Source organism: Neopelma chrysocephalum, unplaced genomic scaffold (assembly GCF_003984885.1).
Source record: "Neopelma chrysocephalum unplaced genomic scaffold, ASM398488v2 Primary Assembly neopelma1_23, whole genome shotgun sequence".
Lineage (NCBI taxonomy): Eukaryota > Metazoa > Chordata > Aves > Passeriformes > Pipridae > Neopelma > Neopelma chrysocephalum.
In genome coordinates this window covers 2,300,886-2,319,229 of record NW_020897691.1, presented here as the reverse complement: position 1 = coordinate 2,319,229, position 18,344 = coordinate 2,300,886, and the positions used below count along the sequence as shown (strand labels likewise).

Below are 18,344 nucleotides of genomic sequence, written 5' to 3'. Positions count from 1 at the left end.
TATTTAGGGTTTCTGGGGTTATATATATATATATATAATACTCTCACAGTATATATCTATTTTTTATGTAAAATATATATTTTTGCTAGAACTTTGGCTGCTTGGTTTTTTTTTTCTTCCCTCTCTGGGAAGCAGTCCCTGTTGTCAAGTTTTGGAGACTTGGCAGGAAGCCAGCTCCAAACTTGCACAACTCGTCAAGTACCCATCAGCTCCACTCCTCTTCTGCTACACTCAAGCACTACCAGGCCTTATAATAAAATATATTATCTCACAAAATGTGCGTATGGCGAAAGGAGATTAATATTCGTTTTCTTTTCTTCTTTTTTTGGTTTTATTTGTTTGATCAGTTGGTTGGTTCTTTACGGTGGGTTTGGGTTTTTGGTTTTTTTTAAATGTTCTCAATGTTTTCCAATTAGTTTGGCTCTATCAACCAAGTGATTGTGATGTCCATGTCCTCCTTCCTACCAATAAGTGAGGACCCTTTAAGTAATTTCTTTGTGCCATCTATCTGGATTCCTGAAGAGTCCTGGGTTTCTGCTCTGTTCCTCAGACAGCAAACTCACCAGCCTGCACCTCCTGACTTCCTGGTACCCGCTACAACAGCTCTGCCCATTTCCTACTGTGGTCCAGAGAGCAGCACAGGTGAGCAGCATGTGCTCCACTGATCTTCCCTAACAGGAGAAACAAGTAAATCAAGCTCATCCCCACTGAGGTCTTCCCTCCCTAAGGCAAAAAGAGACAGATGCTGTGTGGGAAGTAAAATGGCAAGGTGCACAGCAGGAATGTTGGGCTTTGTGCCTTCAAAGCTGCCAACATCCCCTGGCCTCAGGGACTACTTAGTCTGTGGGGTTGGGATAATAGAAAACATGGTAACTCCTGCCAGCTTACATGCTTTTTTTTGTAACATCAAGGCTCGCTCTCAAACTGTGTAGGCTAGAAAGTAGATTATTGACCTTTATTTTGAAGCCTATAATAGGCTGTGTCAAATGTGTGCAGCATTGTAATAACAGTCATTGCACATTTGAACACTCTTGTTTCCTGTTAACAAATTGTTCTTGATTCCATTTAAAATTATTTTGATAATTTGTGGAAAATAAATTACTATCAATGGTCCACTTATCTGGGTAGTGATAGACTGTCAATCACAGTAAGCTGCATGAAATTACCTTTGCTTCCCATGTGGGTAACTTTCTAATTTGATGTATATTACTTTTTGTCAGGAACACAGCTGGCAGAAAATACTAGTAGAACTTCTTCAGGACATTTTCAATGTCAAAAAGTGGGATTTATGCAAAACCTGTTTGTTACAGCTGAAGTTTTTTAGAAGTCTTAAGTGTCCCATTTATAATGTTTTCCAAAAAGAAACTCTCCATTTTTCATTATGCTCTGGAATATATATATATATATATATAAAATTAAAATACAACAGTTTTGCTTCATAGAAAGCTGAGAATTTTGCTTCTTGTCCTAAGTCAGGAGGAAAATTATTTTAGTGGTGAGGAATGTCTTGCCAGCTCTGCCAGCTCTAAAGAAAGATTCCTTAATAATAGTTTTGTTGGGTTTTTTCAGAGAGCTGGCTCCCAACATGCAGTAACAACTGAGAAATGAAAATGCAGATCTTACTATTCTGCTTCAAAACATTCTTAACAAATAGAAATTTCTTGCATGCCGATACACTACACAGATAAAATGGACTGCTCGGTCTGTGTCATGATCAGTAACTTCAACAAACACAGCCAAGCTGAAACAAACATGCAGATAGGCCTATACCAGGCAAATGCTCAAGAAAAAAGTTCCAGACAATCCAGATGCACACTAGCTCCTAGTAAAGCAAAGTTAGACTGAGTGTAACTAAGTGGCAGTGAGATGGGGGTCATCAAACGACATCCCACTGAACAGGAAAATCCTGATCTTAGGGAGACATTTGTTATCATAAAGTATGCATACACTATTTAATAATAGCACCACGCAAAACCAGTCCATAGATAACTTCAGTAACAACAGAAGTACAAACAATTAACAATTATTAGAATTTATGCCATGATGTCCTTTCACAAAGACAAGTCTGCAGTCTTCTGATGCAAGTGCAATGGCGAAGTCTTTTTCCTTGTAGCTGGAACAAACAGAATTAGGAGGTAAATCACAAGTAATCTTGTAAACCCTGCTAACTTGATTTCTTGCTTAAGGGACATATTCTCCAGGGAATGATTTTACTTAGTTTGATTATTTTAACTGCTGGCCAACTACATCTATTTGTCTGTAAAAATGGAAGACTGAAATCTGCAAATACAGAACCACTTTCTCTTTGCATGCAGTTTTAAGTATTCCAAAAGACTTTATAATGGTAGATTTAAAGACAATAAGATAGACTATTATTTACTAAAAAGATAAAACTGAACCAGAAATAAATTATCTTGTTTGAAAAGTCACAAAATGAGTCAATGTTAGACATCATTTAAGAGGAAAAGGGGACTATTATTCCAGACGCATTTGTACCATCTTAAAAAGAAAAGGTAATGTGTACATTTGGAGTGTATTACACCTAACAGGATATCTCTAAATAATGTATCACTTGTGTCTGTACTAGCAATACATATCACATGGCTACATTGCTTTCTATACACATATAATAAATAATCACCAATCAATTGAAAAAATGCCACCAGACAATAACATACAATGGCACATAAATTAAAAAATTAGCTATTTTTCAACAGGTGTACTCCAAAATGTAATTGTAATATTATCTATCATCTCTGCTTATAAAACAATTACAGTACCTGCTTAACTACAGCCCTGTATGAAGATTTTCTCTGTAATTATTCTATTCCATTCTAACTGACAATGTATTCAGGGCACAAACCTGCTAACATACATTCCTGGCTTTAGAATTACATTATGCTCATACAAACTGACACTTAAAAATTCCAGGTACTACTACAAACTTCTGATTTTATGGCAAGACAGTAGATACTTTTTGTGCTCAAGCATTCTGTCTTTAGAGGGATCAGACTGGGTTTCTCTTCCTTTTGTCCCAGTGGATGTTCACTTCTGAAATAGTTTCCAGAGGCTATTTAACAAGCATAGCATAAAACAGATTTCACATTGTGGTAGAAGCATTACAAACGTTCAAAAAGGACTTCATGATGGGACTTCATTTACGTTCAGCTATATACACTTCCTCTCCCCATTCTTAACATGAGCACCAAATTGCCCTCCTGTCTCAGAAATTAGTGACAGCAGAGTACCAACCCTGTTCTCTCAGAAAACACTTCTCTTCTGACTACCTCAAATTACTCTCTGAAAACAATCCAATGTGATTTAAACAAACAGCTTTGTGAACACAGAAGTACCTCATAAAGTGGTGGAGTCAAGTAGTTTACTTTGCTGTGCTCCTTAATTAATACAATTACTTAAAATACAGGTCCCCAGAAAATTCTCACTGGTACTTATTCCACTAGTTCTTATCATTGCTACATCAATAGTATTTTTTCTAAGAGATTTCCAAGATATAGACAGGAAGGAAAACCATTTTCATAGAACTACTGAATATATTTATGTACATTTGCTCTTCTTTAGACATAATCTAGTCTTCTCTTCCTACAAGGTTTTATGCACATAGAAGATTTCAGCTAACCTATCACTACTACAGATGCCTCTTATATCAGCTTAAGAGGGTTTCTGTTAAGCTGATATATTATGCACTGCCTCCATGGGCAAATACATATGGCATAAATATTCATGCTACTTATTTTTGTATGTGTGTATTGGAGGGGGCTATTTTCTCTGTTTTCTGTAAGTACTACTTATTGCTGATAGAAAACTAGCAAAACACAATTATTAACTGGTGTTAATGACAGAAAAAAAAGGTAAAAAAGGGTAAAGTGCTTAAAGTGAAGCTGTGATAGATTGCAGAATTCCTGATAATTTCAGGCTGATGTGAGGCTGGTTCAGGGCTCCCTTTTCACCCCACATTTTCCATGAATGTGTGTCCAGAGACTGGGTGTCAAGGGTGGCAACCTAGGTGCATTTTTGGCCCTAATGAATGCAATAGGTTTTTCCATACTCCTTTGAAAAGTTCTCACACTTCAAAGGTGCAATCCTCTTCCACTCAAAACACTGTCAAAATTTTACATGTGTAGAGATTAGGAAGAAGGTCTAGAAAAGGAAGGGAAGTATTTTCATTATAAAACAATATAGTAGAAAAAGTTAGGAAAAAAATTTTATTGATCATCAACAAGGCCCAGAGCTAATTCTCTGGAAACATGTGTTTAGAGGGAAGCATGTGATGGGGAAACAGGGGGTCATCTAATTCAAGATATGCACCTCATGTGGACAAACCACAAAGAAGATGAATGTCATCAGCAATGTCCCATCTCACAACAAGGGAGTAACAATTAAAAAATTTTTCCCATCAGTGCATGACTTCTATACCTAATTATTTTGCAAATGTCTGTGAAAATAAGTTTTTCATATCTATTGATTTTAAAGCAATGGATATTTATGATGAATGTTTTGCACACAGATTATTTTCAAAGACTTTTCAATGGGTTTTCAGTATATTTCAGCTTCCTAGGCCAATTTTGAAAAATTGCCTCAGACTTTTTTCACTTTATTTCCATCTTTTTACTAATGCTCCCAATGGCAATCACCAATGAATTGAAAGATAAACATAAGAATACAATTTTTTTGTTACTGTTTGGTTAGGAAGAAGCAATAACTTTTAAATTAGTATTTTTTGTTCTGTTTAAAATAACCAACAAATATATCTTCACAGTTTGAAAAGCTTTTCATTCTGACAGTAATTCATTAAAGAACCAATGTTAACACATGCCTTAAAATGAAAATGGAGAGCATAATCATCTTGGAACAGGCTGCCTAGATAAGTTGTGGATGTCTCATCCCTGGAAGTGTTCAAGGCCAGGATGGGTGGGGCTTGGAGTAACCTGGTCTAGTGGAAGCTGTCCCTGCCCGTGGCAGGGAGGTTGGAACTACCTACTGGAAACAGTTCTTCATTTCTTTCTGAACAGCATTTAGCTCTTATTTGATCCCAGCCCACCACAGCTTGCTCATTCTGAGCTACCAAACTGCAATGCTGTCACAAAGCTTATTTTCCATAAAATACTGAAGTTCTGTCAAGTTTTAAGCAGCTTAACAGTACCCTTCTCTGGCCAAGTCAGGAGGCCAAGACAGGAAAACAAATAGAAACAAGAGGTGAAGGTATGTAGACAGCACTCAAATATCCACTTTGATTTTCTGTGAAGAATATAAAGCATCACTCATTAATCAGTTAATTATCTCACTAGGAAATGACTGTATATCCATTTAGTCAATCTCTTCTACTGATGACTCAAAAAATCATGAACATGATATCAACAAATAAGAGAACCAGTCTTCTTGAAAATATCCACTTCCACAAGACCATGAGCATTTGAATGCAGATCATTCACTCTGACAAAGTGTTGAATGGAAATGACACACGAGAGACTCACTGTATAACTTCAAACCAACTACTCATTTGGGAATAGAGGATTATTACCTTTTTGTTCTTGAAATTCTGATTTGAAAAGTGAAACTATAAAGATAGCAACTCCCTGCTCACATTTGCCCATCTGAAGGGGTACAGGAGAATGAATTATCCAGCTTGTGTCCTTCATGAACTGACAGCAAGATTTTCATCAAAGCATTTTACTAAGACTGGAACCTCTTAAAGGCAGTGAGCTTGCAGTTTTAACACTGAAGGCTCTGTTTGGAAATAATAAGAGGCTGATTTGGCATAAAGAAATCAGCAATAATTCTACTATTAAATTATACTTTAGGAGAATGAAAGAAAAGAGAGATGAAGGAATAGATAGAATAAGAAAGTAGGAAACTGTCATTGACCCGGCAAGGGAGACACTGAAGGAAAAAACAAAGCCCATAAAATTCGAGACTTGGGAGATGGGAATTCTAGCTTGTCCCACATGGTTAATTTATTCTGGAAAATCTATCAAAAATGGAAATTTAGAACTCCTTTTATTTACCTCTAATGTAATGTTACTTTGTTCAAAAGGTACCAGTCGATTGAAGTGTTACACTTCTTGTGGGGCTTTTTTCTGTCAAACCAAGTAGTAGAGCTTTCTCTTTCATCTTGTGTTTCAGATAGATGATCTCCAGTACTGAAGTGGATAAACTTATCAACTAATTTCACATGCAGCACCGAGAAGTCATCAGATGCTATCAACTCATTACTCATCGGGGAAGATCAAAACTAATGACATGTGAAACTCCCTTTCTTGTTATTAGTCCCCTGAGTCATCCAATTCCCACTGTATTGATCTTCATTTTTTGCTGTCTCCCTCTATATAACAAGCAATACTAATGTAGGTAGCCCCTGTGATTCACCCCTTGGGCTCACCCACCTGTGAATTGTGAGTGAGACGAGCTACTATGACACTGCTTTCCTCTGGAGTCTCGCACTATATCTGACCAGGCTACTGAGGCTGTTGTTCTGCTCTTGGCAGCATTTTTTTATGTTTAAGCACATAAATTACTTATTTTTTACCAAGCAGACTACTACTAGTGCTCAAACAAAAACTGGTAAATAATGACCATATTGATTCATTTGCTAATCAAAGTGGAATATTTAAATATCTTCATGATTTCATAGATAAAAGAGAAATAACCATTTTCTGAGATCAGAAAAAACATTTAATAAAAATTAGATATGATGACAATAATCTTTCTAAAAAATGGGAAAACATAATGTCTTTATGGAAAAGACGCAATATCAGCTTCACATATAGGAATGAGAAAAAACCAAAGACTTTAACAGATTATATTTTCCAGTGAAAGGTAAATTAATGTTTTCATTTTTCTCTCTAACTCAGAAGGAGACGTGAAAAAAAAACCTTTCTACTGATCTTCTTCTCCTATTTTTGTTGGTTCAAGCTGTGACTACTTTCCAAAATTATTGAGCCATGCATCAGAAACAGCCAGTAATAACTAGTAAGAACATGTTTTTCTTGAATGCTCTTTATTCTGTCTCTGTTTGCATTCTTTAATTGAACTTACATTTCTCATAGTTCTCCCTGCTCCTTCAATAAAAGTGCTAGTGTTAAGCACTCAAGCTTACATACCACTCAACTGACACATTCTCCACAGATTTTATTCAGTACCAAGCATATCCAAGTATTACATACTTCAATAAAGCATCACATTGATATTCCATAATGACCATAAGACACCACTGTATCACTACATCATTTTAATGAAATATTCACGTTATGATTAGCTTATGAAACTTTCAGTATTAATACTGACCAACCCACTGCCCCCCACAAAGATCCCCAAAACAAACCCTCAACTATTGCAGTGCTTTGTTGGTAAACTCTGAATGCTTCCTTCTCCTTCAAAGTGAACAGCAAAACTTTGGCATTTGCTTCCTACCTCTCCTTAGTAAAAATAAAAATGATATTTTAGCACTCATTCTATTCTCTATGATTCATATTGCATACTTCCTACATTCACCATTTCAAGTAAGTCTTTTTTTATCCATTTCCAAGTCTAATGGTGAACCATGGGCCAGGCAAATTGCCTTCTCTTTATTGCTAATACTCTAATCAGTGTTAATAAGGAATCATCATGTCAATCTTCACGCAATTATTATTGCTGACCAGCAAGATGTCTATATAAAATATCTTCTTCACTCCTCCAAAACATTTTAAAGGAATGGAGACAACAACCCTTCTTTTGTACTTCTAAATGCATATTCACATAAAAGGAGCAAACTCACCTGCCTACATTTTTCCTTGGAGCCTTAAAAGTTTCAAATTTTTATTTGCTCTCTATGAATATGTGGAATATAAAGCAAAATGATTTCTCATATTTTCAAAATTTCACAAAGTGAAATAATCTTTAACTTAGAATTATATTTTTCTGAAGCTCAACAATGTGCGTAGCATATAGAAGATTATCTGTATTGCAAATGTTTCACTGTGTGGATATTTTACTTCTGAAAACATTTAAGGAATGACTCAGTAAATTAGATAGTATAATCACATCATTTTGTTTATTATAATCACAACATTCTGTTAAATTCAAATACCATTCCCCAGGCTGATTTTGCTAATGCAGTCATCCTTAAATAGATATGGTCAGTAATTTTGCATTAAAAAAGTGACTGCTCTTTCAACTAGGTTCTCACTTGCTGTTTTAAGATAAACTACTATGAAATAAAAGCACACAAAAATAAAAATTAATCTATAACAACATAATCAAAATGCTATTCCATAAGACCCTATTCCTACAGACAATTTATGGACAACTTTAGTTTTTACAAGTTGTTTAAAGGACTCTTACAGATCTTTTCTAAGTGTTAGCAGGAAAATGATTTCACTGTGGTAGAGCTACCCATTTTGCTTCTCCCCACCAAAAAAATCCCAAACAATTGCAAAGCTCTGGTTTTTATGGAACATAATCCTGAACAGATGGCTGCATATAAGACATGCTTTTATGCATAGACATACACACACACACATATATATATGAGCATATAAATATATTATTTTTTTTTTAACTGGAGAGCATCTGCTTTTGATGCTCATTTTGGCCATTTACGTATGGATGCTTTTGTAGGTATTAACAGTACAAGCTTTTATTACATATATTTGCACTATTATCATCACGATCCTTAGACAACAATATTCCCGTGTTTCCTAGCAATCAACAGTTTTGAGTTCAAGCCAAAAAGTTTTGTTTGCTACATAAACTCCTCAGACACTAAATGAAATCTGCTACTCAACACAAAGGTTTGAATATTTCAGATTCCATTCAGTGTAGAGAACTGACAGGAAAGCATATCAATTTAACTAAAATGAAAGTTGTGCTGTTCTGATGGGGCTTTTAGTCACGTCTAGTAAAAATTACAGCCCTGGTATTTGAGGTAGAAAATCTGCAAAGGGAAAAAAATGAACTCTCCTATGATTTTTCTTTCCCTCTGCAATTAATAAAGTTAGTGCATAAATAGAAAAGGTGACTGCTATGTACTACTGTACATATATTCTAACATAATCTTTAAAAGTCTGATGTCTATACCAGCCAAAAAAAGAAAAGATATTTTGGTCTGTCTATTTTGAAATCCATAGCCCACAATGTAAGGCAGAGATTAAAAATTAATATGGATTATTTAATATAATGCCATGCTGAACTAACTCATGGGAAATAAAGGTCCATTCTTCAAAGGCTAGTTTTAGTACAAGTAATTTCTACAATCATGAAGCTATTTTGTTCACTCTTAAGACTCTATCCTTCTTTGTGACAGAATTACTCACTAGCAAAATCATTTCAAAAGTTGAAAATTAAAGTAGAGAATTCTTCTTGCTGTTCTGGACAGTACAAAACTCTATAAATACTTCCTATAAAAGTATTACCTTTTTTATTACCAAAATTGCAAGTGTTACTAGAGTATGGAAAAATTAGGTTAAACAATGTAATTTATTTCAAAGGGCATATATGGAGAGAGAGAGATATATATACATACACACACACAAATACTCATTGGAGTATACATCCACATATATAATGCATAAATTGATGTAGAATTATGTAAATACCTGAATAAATATATCTTAATTAATTAATAAATTGACAGATTTTTGGGCCTATGACAATACTGACTTGGATTAGTTATAAAGTTTACAGCTGTCTTGCAAATCACCATAGACATCTCAGTCTTAGTTCCTCAGGGACAGGCAACCAGCTGCAAAAGCAGATCATGACTGTTGTAATAAGTATCACACCCCCTATTCAGTATCAGTTGCAGAGTGCAGTGATGATTTTTCTTTTGTGCTGCTACTATGGCATTTTTTACCTTCATGTACTGGCCGATACACTAAACTCATACTTGCTACGAAAACTGTCTAAAAAACAGATTCAGATCTGCAATAAAAAAATATTGCCTTTTTGTAGTGAATTAAATATTCCCTTCACTTAATTTACAGGACAAAAATATCTCTGTGTAAGACCACTTCAATCTGAGAGAAACATCAAAAATTTCTATATTTATTCAAACGATCTGGGATGTCTCCTCGAGACCAGATGACTGTGAATTCCCCACAGCACTCATTTAAAAGTGTTTTCCCTTTGAGCATTCCCTTATATAAGGTAGAGTTAAAACTTTAAAATAGTATGAAATTCACTTTGACTCTTACCAGAAAAGACACTGGGGATCTTGGAAAGAAAACTTTTCACTGTGCGAATAGGAATCCCATTTTTCTCATCTTGCATGCGGGCTATGACATCTTCCATCTGAACAGAGAGAGGGAAAAAAAAAGAAAGAAAGAATAAAGAAATCCAGAATTATTTCCTAAAATTAATCTCCAAAAAATCCCAGATCAATCTCTCAGAATGACAGGTCCACTCTTGTTATTTCTTTCTTAACTTATATTCTATATTTTTATTGAACAGGCTACAAACTACAAGTAATTTATTTATGCAAAAGAGTAAAAAAATTTATGTACTCAAAGTCTCTTGAGAAAGAAATAGCAATGCAGAACAACTTAATAAAGTTATATTTAGTTAAAGTAGGTAAAAGAAGTTGTCAAAAATCATTGGCGGATATAAAACTTCATTTTTTGATTGTATTAATGGTATTGTACCACATATAAAAGAAAAATAGACACATACAGACAAAATAGACACATATAGGCTTCTAGGGGACTGATACAGTTCTCAAATAGACTGTTGAAAACAAAAATAAGTAAGTTCAAAGTAAAAATTTCTTCTTTTCTTTAGAGAAGGGAAAAAAATACAGAATGAAGCAATTTTGCATCCTTGGAGACAGCAGAGCCAGAAACGCAAGATTTCTTTCCAGGTAATGAAGTGGGTATAAAAATATTTAAGATTGATTTGCTGATTTTTTTTTTTAATATACTCTTATATTAGCTCAGTTTTTCCAACTCAATTTTTAGGCTAATTTGGATCATATATTTTATAAATTACGCCCAACCCAAAGGTTCACTTTCCTGTGAACTACAAATAGCAAGCCCTTTTACTGGAAAACAGAACAAATATTTGGAGTCATTGGCTTATTTCATTTCTATCATTTCATAATTGAAGTTTACACATTTTCAAATTCATTCTTTCTTTCTTTGAATATCTAACTTCTCAAAATATTCAATGAAATTGTGATAAAATTAATTACAACTATTTTTAACTGAATCACCAAGATACACCATATGAAAAACTCTGTGTGATAGGGCATTTTATAATCTTTTATGAGTCAAAGCTTAAAAAAGTTTTCTATCTCACCTCTATACCCTAATAGATTCCCAAAGAATTCATTTAAAGTTTGTGGCTGGGGTGGGCTGTGGAAGCAGACTAACAGACAAAATTCTGTCATGCACCTTCTCTCCACTGAAATCAGATGACCCACATTAGCAAACAGCAAAGCAGCATTGGGTGCAGCTGTGCATTAACTGGCCCAATAAGTGAGTTGTATAAAGCCAGAAAACAGAACAGCATTTGGGATCACCCATGGTGTCCGTAGGAAAAAGAAAAAAAATCCATACTGAAAAAAACCCAAAATCAATGAGTGCAACTGCTTATGAAAAACCTATTTACACAGAGAGTGTCTGGAGGTTCCCATGCTCCATGTACTTACGGATCGTACATTCACAACCCAAGGAATGCAAATCCAAAAATTTCACAGAAGTAGCTATTGTTAGTAAGATATGAAAAACTGAGCCTATTGCTCAGAATTAAGCAATGTGCAAATGTAACAGAAGAAATGAACCAATGTTCAATTTCAATTAAAGATTCAAAACTATCTAATCCAACATATGCAGGTGCACAGTTTAACTTTCAATATATGTAGTGGCTATTTCTGTTTTAGCTGCTTTAAATTCAGCAAATATATAATCTTTTCCACTGAAAAACATCTCATTTATTTATATTTGGGAAGCAGCAGTCAAGGCACTTCTCAGTCATTCATCAAAAATGACCTAAGACAATGAAAGGGTAGAACAGTTTAATTAGAAAGATGAAAGAAAATCTTAATCTAATTTTGCTCAAGAAGCCTAATCTGGGAAACACATGCTGCTGCCTGATGTAATAATTTTCCTTCCTGATGTATCACTGGTTTTTTGTGAGTCACCTGCCCTGATGCTGAAAAGTAAAATACAGACTTCTTTATTTTACCTCAGAATTAGACTTTCACAGTTCTTTTCATATGTTGTTACCTGGCTAAACCTGACTGTCTCTGATCTTGCAATGGGATCTTTTTCATCTCTAAACATTCTCAAAGAACTCAGAGGAAAAAAATCCACAAATAATTTGCCTCCTGATCATTCCGCAAATTGAACTCGATATACTTGAAAAAAGGAAGTTGTATAAGCACATCTTTTTAGCTTTTTGGTCATCATTATACATCATTAACAGGGAAAGTGTAGCTAGGAAGAAATTTCCAGTGCATCACAGATTCTACAGCCTTTCTAAATAAAAGTATTCTTCAAAATATGTGCAACTTACTTACCAGTGAGGCAATTCTAACTCTGACAAAAACTCACTAACCTTCCAATGCACTGGCAACTCAGAACAAACTTAAAATATTAATATTTAAAACTTCATTTGTCTCCCTGTGAAATAATTTGAAGCCTCATCTTGACATATAAGGACTCTGTGAAATCTATTTCAAAGACTAACTCTATGACAACAGTGACAAAGCATCTTATAATGAAGCAAAAAATAAAGAGGATAGCAATATCCTGTAATAGAAAGACTACAGCTTACAGGAGTCATTGAATAATAACAACTCACTCTGCTCCAAATACACTGGGAGCTAGGCATGCAGGCATGCATGACTTACCCCAGGAGCAGAACCCATACAGAACTAACATGCCTACAAAGTCAGTAGTATCTGACCATGAGGAAAAGAGATTCAAAGTTATCAAATGGGAAATAAAGGTGATGGTTCTCATTGATGTGTGTTGCTAAAAGTCCACTGAAGGACTATGCTTATTAGGGTTTTCTTCTTCAATATGACCATAACAGGCTTCTGCCATATGGGGCATGATTCACCTCTTCCTTCTTTAATCATCACCTACATAAAGGGATTTGTCTTTCTCCATTATTGGCAGTGGAGGTCTTGACTGCAAACCAAAATCAGTATCCTTTAGCTACCTATAGCTAGGTGAAATGAATCTAACTCCTAGGAGTAGAATTCTTCTGGTTCCTTAGGTTTCAGTGCCATGTGGTTTGAGAGGAGAGACACTGATCTTTAAATTTCTATATCTAAATATGAATTTCATTGCTAACCATCTGCACATTGATGCCTTAAGCCCATAATGATTTTTTATTTTTCTACCTTATAAGTTTTATAGGTAATAGAAGTAGATTTTAGAAACAAACCCCTTTCTCCCTCCTCCCTGTAGCACCCCTTAGTTTATACATTCCTTAAGCCTCTCACCCTACCCCCATATCCAGTAGAAGATGTTTTGTCTCTTGTCAAGGCAAGCCTGTCTTGTTTGGAGAACGCTTGTATCTTGGCCTAAACCGCAGGACAGAGTCAAGGAACTGTGTGACTCTGCTCTCTGTACCCCGAAGATGAGGAGGAATGATGAAGAGGGGGTCCCAAAAAGCCCCCCGACCCAATTCCAGGAGGTGGGCCAGGGGGTGGACCAGAGCAAAAGCCACGGGGAGGACACACTTGGGATTGGCCAGATATTGCTATAAATGTAACATCCCAGGCACAGCCCGGCGCGCGTCGTGTAACATCTCTATTGCCTTGGCATAATTAAACCCTTTCTTATCTCACCCCAGCTAAACGGCTCCTAGAATTTTTTTCGTAGCAACAGCAGAGCAGGCATCAACATCTTGCAAAAATAATCAACTTTCACCATAATTCAGCATCACTGCATCTTAAGAAGCAGAGGGGTTTCATTAGTTCAAAGACAAGAAAAGTCAAAAGTGCAAAAGGTTTGCAAGTTCAGGACAACAATTTTTTTATTCCTGTAAAATTGAGCCTAGATCAACTCCACATAAAGATGATCACTAGATACAAGGATTCCAATAGTAGAAAAAGTAATTGGTCTGGAATTAACTGAAATTCAAGAGATATATGGTAAAAACTTGAAGCTTTGACCCACTCAGACATATACAGATATATCAATTTGATTTCTGTTCCTAAAAAAAAATAATTCAGTGACAGGGAATTAAGAGTATACCCAGAGACATTAGAATGAAACTGAGCATAATTTTGTACTCAGTATCGTACCTCAGAACAGGGGATTGCTCTTACATTGAGTGTACTGGGGTCCACCCACACTACAACTTTCTTAATTCTGCTAAAATCTTTCTTCTTCCTTTTACACAAATGCAGGGGTGGAATAACCCAGTGGAACTAACTACAAACCTCATTCAAACTGATTAAGAAGTAAAAAGAGTTACAGTATGTAAAGATTTCTTACACACTATGCAACAAGTTTCCTTAGAGATTTTTTTCCCCTCCTTACTTCCTTAGACATTTTTTCCCTCGCTACTTGAGCATTTTACAGTCTGAAGTTGTTAGTGCAGCTAGCAAGAAGGTTGCAGGAGGTTTCCTTAGCCATACAGAGATACATCAATAACATGGGCTGAACAAAACCTGCAGGGTAGGAGAAAGTGCAATGTTCCTTACAAGGTAATGGCCACTTTTTTTTCTGTTTTCCAACACATGAAGAAGATTAGATAGATAGATAGATCGCTTCTCACCTTATTAGTAATTAGTTTCCTGTACCTGCTCTTCCTTTCAACAGTGCTCTTCTCTTGAACCCCATTGTACTACTTATGCTCTGTCTCGCATGCTGTCAATTGTACTACAAATTTTCTGTTGAGACCTTCGTATTTACATGAATGGCTTAACTACCCCATCAAAGTTTCAGTTTAGGAGCCTCAGTCTTCCCATGTGAGCTGCTCTTTGCCCAGACTACACATACCAACAATCACTGCAATATCCTTCTTTAATCATCACAGTGCCTCCTGAGAGCTGCCCAAATCAGTGAAACAGGGGTCTTGGCTCAGGCTGCATCACTGAGAAGAAAAGAGCACAAAATACAGGAACTACAAATCCCAGGAGGCTGCACTGACAAGCATAGATACAGGCAAACTGATTATCTGATCAAATATTTTGCTCACCAAAGTAAAACAAATAATCTCAGTTTAGGAGTGCTGACAACCATTTTTCTAAATCAAGTGTGTAGAGAAGAGATGGTTTAATATCTCTGTATCAAAGATTTTAGCATTTTACATTTAATGCAGAATTGGGTTATTTCAACTCTTCATTCCTACTTGGGGTGAAAACTAAGTTTAAAACATTCAGCAGTCCAGAAAAGTACATTTAGATTTTTGACTAAAATACAGCACTGAAAGTTGGGCTTGAAACATGCAAGATTAACCAAACTGTTAATGACAGTCATGCATGAAGTCTCTGAGCTTATTGAAAAAAAAAAAGGCACTCAGTCAGGAGTTCCTATAAGAGAGCAATATTGCATCTCTGGTCTACCAATACAGGAAACTGCCCTAAGTACTCTCCGATGAACATTAAATTAGAGAATAATTTAATTAAAAGAATACAAGAATGACTGGTCTCATTCTTTTCAGAGACTCTATTTGCTGAAGTAATTATTTGACATCATAAAAACAAATGACAAACCAACACAAAAGTTTCCAATCATATTAAATAGATGCTGTGGAGATAGTTTGAAGAGCCTAATTTTCTACGTATACCTATGATGAGGTACCTCATGAGCACCTCTGCTCATGTTCCTTTCCTTCCATAGTATGAAGACACTGGTATGAGCAAACAGTTCATTCTCTGGCCTTAACAGAATATCTGTGGAGAGCCAAGGATGTTGTGCTTTCACATATAGCACAAAAGTCTATATTGCAGCATTACCTGTCATCAGTCTTACGGCTTCATTTGTAGTTTTCAATCTAAATTTCTACTTAAGGTTCAAATTTATTTGCCCTCTTTAGTTATACTGTGTCAGATACAACAAACAGGTAATGTTTCAGATTGGCTGTAAAACAAGTGTGGTACTATACACACCAACAGCCTGTGCTTACATTAAATGAGTGCAAACCTTTTTCATTTATTAAGAATAATTTAGGCTACTTTTAATTCATTTGAAAATGAATGCCAATTTTGTGCAATTATTTTTGAGACCTGAGTTTTTCCTAATTAAAGGAACAGTCCCACTGGGCTTCTCCATACCATCAACCCTGTCTGTTCATCACTGAGCTTGCATCAATATGATAGGCTCTGCACCACTTTGCTGATTTAGAATGGGCTTCAAGTTATAATTTTAAGCATATTCTTGTCTTATTCACGTAACTAAAACGCTAAATCAACAAACCCTTCATTTTATTTTAAAAGTGCTTGTAGTTTAATAAAATCCATACGAGTAGTTCTTGTGCTTTTCATTCCTACACATATCTTAATAAAGAAGGGCAACTTAAAAGCATACTTTAAACTCCTGTCATGTGGCCTGCTCGGAAGCTACAGCTGTCAGTGATTCCTAGGTAAAGATCAAATAAAGGTTAATCCCCAGCAAATAAAAACTGTACAATACTGAATGGAAAATCTTGGAGATACCATATAATACATTCTGCAGATAGCAACTGATGCTAATAAGTAATTATATTTTCTCCCAAGGACTGCTAATGTTGAGCTAGTGATTTGATGCCCCAACACATCATGAGATACAACTTTTTTTTCTCTGTTTCATACACTGGGTAAATGGAAGATCTCCCAGTAACCTTTTATTTCTATCTTCACTCTGAAGTTATTTCTTACTATGCCTTCTTTGGATAAGTTGAAGTGAAAACATTTTAATACTGTATTTCACAAAAAAAAAAAAGTTCTTTATTCTAATTCAGAAAAATAGTGCAAGCTTGCTTCTGTCAATATATATTTTGAGAATTTAGCACATCATAATTCTGTCAATAAATCTATAACACTTCATGAGCTATTACTCCCATTTTTTTCAGTCAGATAAATTTTGTTTCACGTAAAGTCCCTACACCTAGATACATAGGACATACATCCTTTTCACTGAATGCATATTGATGCCACGTAGCTGGACTGTGATCAGTAGACTGATGTAGTTTCTAAAAACTACTCAACAGGCACTGCAGAAAAAACATATAACTTTAGAGGAATATATCATACTGATTCATCTTTGGAATTTATAAAAGATTATAGAAAATGCTATAATAACTCTACAAAAAGTCAGGTAGTTGGCAACTCCAGCTCCCTGGCCCTCACAAAAATGCAATTTCAAACAACAAAAAACACATTAAGTAAGGGAAAAAAGTTATATTTTTTTAAATTAAACTCTTGAAAAATAATTCAAGTATGTTTTAAAATTGTTTCATACTATTATTACTTCATAATTTATTTTTACTCCACCCTTTCCAAGCCAAGAAGCATTTTCTATATTTAGGAAATGTCACAATCAGACACAGAAAATATAAAAGTTTACACATTGCCCCAAATATTGCTATTTTAAATGAATGGTTTTCATGTTTAAATTATAGATAACATTTCAGTTTATTATCGGGGGTTTTTTTGGAACATAAACATTATTATTATTATAATCAAATAAAAATACCAATTTCTCAAAATTGAATGCTAGTGCTGCACAACAAAACCGGGGAAAGCTTATCCAAAGGAGTTAAAAAAACCCATCCAGATGGTGAAACTTCAAGACCACTGAAGTCAATGATAATCTGGGAAATTGCATTGCAGCTTTCAGTAAAATCATTATTTCCATCACAGGTGTGAAACATTGGTTGGAATGACAGAGGAAAGGGAAGCATCACTGTGGGTACTTGAGAAGGAAAAAACCACAGCTTGATGAAGATGGTCTTGGTGAAAGATTAATTTTATTAATAGCAGGATTTCTGTAAGAATACTGCATTCAAAAAACCATAATTTTTTAAAGCAACTAAACCTATAAATAAATTTTATTATTCTGTCAGGCCATGACTTAAACTTCTAAGCTGTACTACCAGCTTAGAATGTTTCTTGGGCAAAATACATATTTTTAAAATACAGTCTCTCAAAGCCAAGATATTTCCTAAGTTGTACTGATCATTCATGATATGATAGTCCTGACATTAAAAATGGAGTCTCCTGTATATTTTAGAAACAGAGAAGCTCATCTGGAAACCTGACCTCTGAGAACCCAAATGGATCTTTCAAAACAATATTACAAAAATGGTCAAAATGTTTGGATTCTTTTCCAAAAAGGAGAAAAATAAAATGACAAAATTCAACAGGAAAAAAAAAGAAAAAGAAAAAGAAAAAGAAAAAGAAAAAGAAAAAG

The 18,344-nt window shown here is 35.0% G+C and overlaps 1 protein-coding gene across 9 annotated transcripts in view; it reads right to left on the bottom strand.

Moving 5' to 3' along the window:
- RGS7 (regulator of G protein signaling 7) overlaps positions 1-18,344 on the bottom strand; it is a 265,842-nt gene that overhangs the window by 120,043 nt on the left and 127,455 nt on the right. For all 9 annotated transcript variants that reach the window (XR_003534385.1, XM_027684429.1, XM_027684421.1 and 6 more), the window contains exon 3: positions 10,191-10,287. Coding sequence is in view for 8 of the 9 variants with exons in the window: in XM_027684429.1 (XP_027540230.1) it covers positions 10,191-10,287 (97 nt within the window). In the remaining variant the exon portion in view is untranslated. The remainder of the gene's footprint in view (positions 1-10,190; positions 10,288-18,344) is intronic.